Genomic DNA, 2170 nt, shown 5'->3' on the forward strand with positions numbered 1-2170 from the left:
TATGTGTGCATGTGAGAAAGAGAGAGAGAAATTGTAACAGGAAGAGATTTAGACTGAGAGAAAGAGAGCATCTTGCCAAGTGTGCACATGGTTTTGAATATAAATATATGTATATGCACAAGAGAGGGAGGAAAGAGAGAAAGAGAGGCAGTAAAAAGAAAGAGCAAAAGGCAATAACAGAGCGAGAGAGAGGGGACAAAGAGAACATTAAATAAGAAATAAAAGAAAAGAGAAAGAAAGAGAGAGGAGCACGAAAAGAAAGAGCAAAAACCAATAATAGAAAGCGAGGAAGAGAGAAAAAGAGAAAAGGAAAAGCAAGTAAAAGAAAGGAGGAGACGGAGACAGAAAAAAACAGGAAGAAGGGAGGAGAGAAACAGAGAGACGATAAACTGAACGAGCGAGCGATGACTGAATTAACCAATCAAATGTTGCCGTTGCCTCAGCAAACCACTTCCGGGTAAATGGCAGCAAGACACACACACAAACACATACAGATATACACACTGACACTTGCTTAATGTTCGTTGTGTGTGTGTCTCTCTCTCTTTCTCGTACATACACACGTGCATACACAAACACAACCACACTCACACAAATATGAAGTAAAATGGCGGAGCTACTATACCTAACAAACACTGGATTACTGACACTCTTCTATTTCTCGCTATTCTGCAATCAACTAGGTGAGTTATTTGATCGAACACTTTAGAGTTAACTTGATCGGATCTCTTTAACGTGATTTGATCGCTTGTTCTACTATTGTTACTCCGTTCTCGACGACATTGTATGTCCCCACCACCATAAAAAAAATTATCATCGTCACCACCACTAGCTCACTTCAGTTGTCCCCTCCTCCGCATAAGTCTTCAACGACATAATATAGACGACACGGATAGACACACATAAAGATATGCATGTATACATATATACATCTATATGCTATTATATATGTGTATAATATATACACCCGCACGTAGATTATATATGCTATGTTGCTTATTGTCGTTCACTAGCGGCGCTCTCATTAGAAAATTCGTGTCTGTCATCGACCCGAACGAAAGACACGCAATTATATATATATATATATATATATATATATATATATATATGTGTATATCTATATATGTGTATATATATATATATATATATATATATAAGTAATAATATATTACATAAAATGATTATATATATATATATTACATACATATATACGTATATACGTTCTATGTATATACTTAAAGATATGCACATATATAACGTCTCATTCAACATATATATGCTCACACACACATATATATATATATGTATACACACACACACACACACACACATACATATGATATCGCAAGTTTTTGTCTTCCACCTGTCTACGTTTGTTAACTTGTTTCCTTGTAATTCGCTTCATACATTCCCAGAATTATCGTCTTTCTCTTTTATATATATACACTATATATAAAATGTGTCTGTATAAGACTGTGTGTAATATCAACTTAAATGGTACATGTAAGTATTTATATATGCGTGTATATGTGCACGGTGTGTTTTGTGTATACTTATATATCTACACACACTCATATTTAGTCATAAGTAAATACATACATACACATGCATACATTGTGTTAATCTTTTCGTGAATATATGCACATTATGAGTAATGTATATCAACAAGCATTTTAAATATTCTTAAATACATAAACGTATATGCATATATATGAATGTGTGTGTGTGTATATATATATATATATATATATACACACATTTGCATATTTAGCCATGTACACACACACACACACACATATATATATATATATACACATATAGATACATTTACACATATGAATATATATATATACACATATATGCACACATATATAAACATATATGCATACACATAGATATACACACATATATGTATACACACACATTTATATATATATATATATATACACACACACACACACATATGTATACACAGATATATATATACACACACATACGTATACACACACACACATATATATATATATATATACATACACACACATATATATACATACACATACATACGGTTATATACGCGGGTATCTGTCTGCATACACTTATATATGAGGATATCTATGCATACATTTATATATGTTGATGTATATATGTATACTTTTATGTATGTTGA

The 2170-nt window shown here is 31.8% G+C and overlaps 1 protein-coding gene across 2 annotated transcripts in view; it reads left to right on the forward strand.

Annotated features, from left to right (window-relative positions):
- Positions 1-583: 583 nt before the first annotated feature.
- The window catches only part of LOC106883169 (receptor-type tyrosine-protein phosphatase alpha), a 206493-nt gene continuing 204906 nt past the window's right edge, over positions 584-2170 (forward strand). For both annotated transcript variants that reach the window (XM_052970235.2, XM_052970236.2), the window contains exon 1: positions 584-683. In XM_052970235.2, coding sequence (XP_052826195.1) covers positions 608-683 — 76 coding nt within the window. In that variant the 5' untranslated portion in view covers positions 584-607. The remainder of the gene's footprint in view (positions 684-2170) is intronic.

The sequence above is a fragment of the Octopus bimaculoides genome, chromosome 8, assembly GCF_046866305.1.
Source record: "Octopus bimaculoides isolate indiv1 chromosome 8, ASM4686630v1, whole genome shotgun sequence".
NCBI classification, from domain to species: domain Eukaryota; kingdom Metazoa; phylum Mollusca; class Cephalopoda; order Octopoda; family Octopodidae; genus Octopus; species Octopus bimaculoides.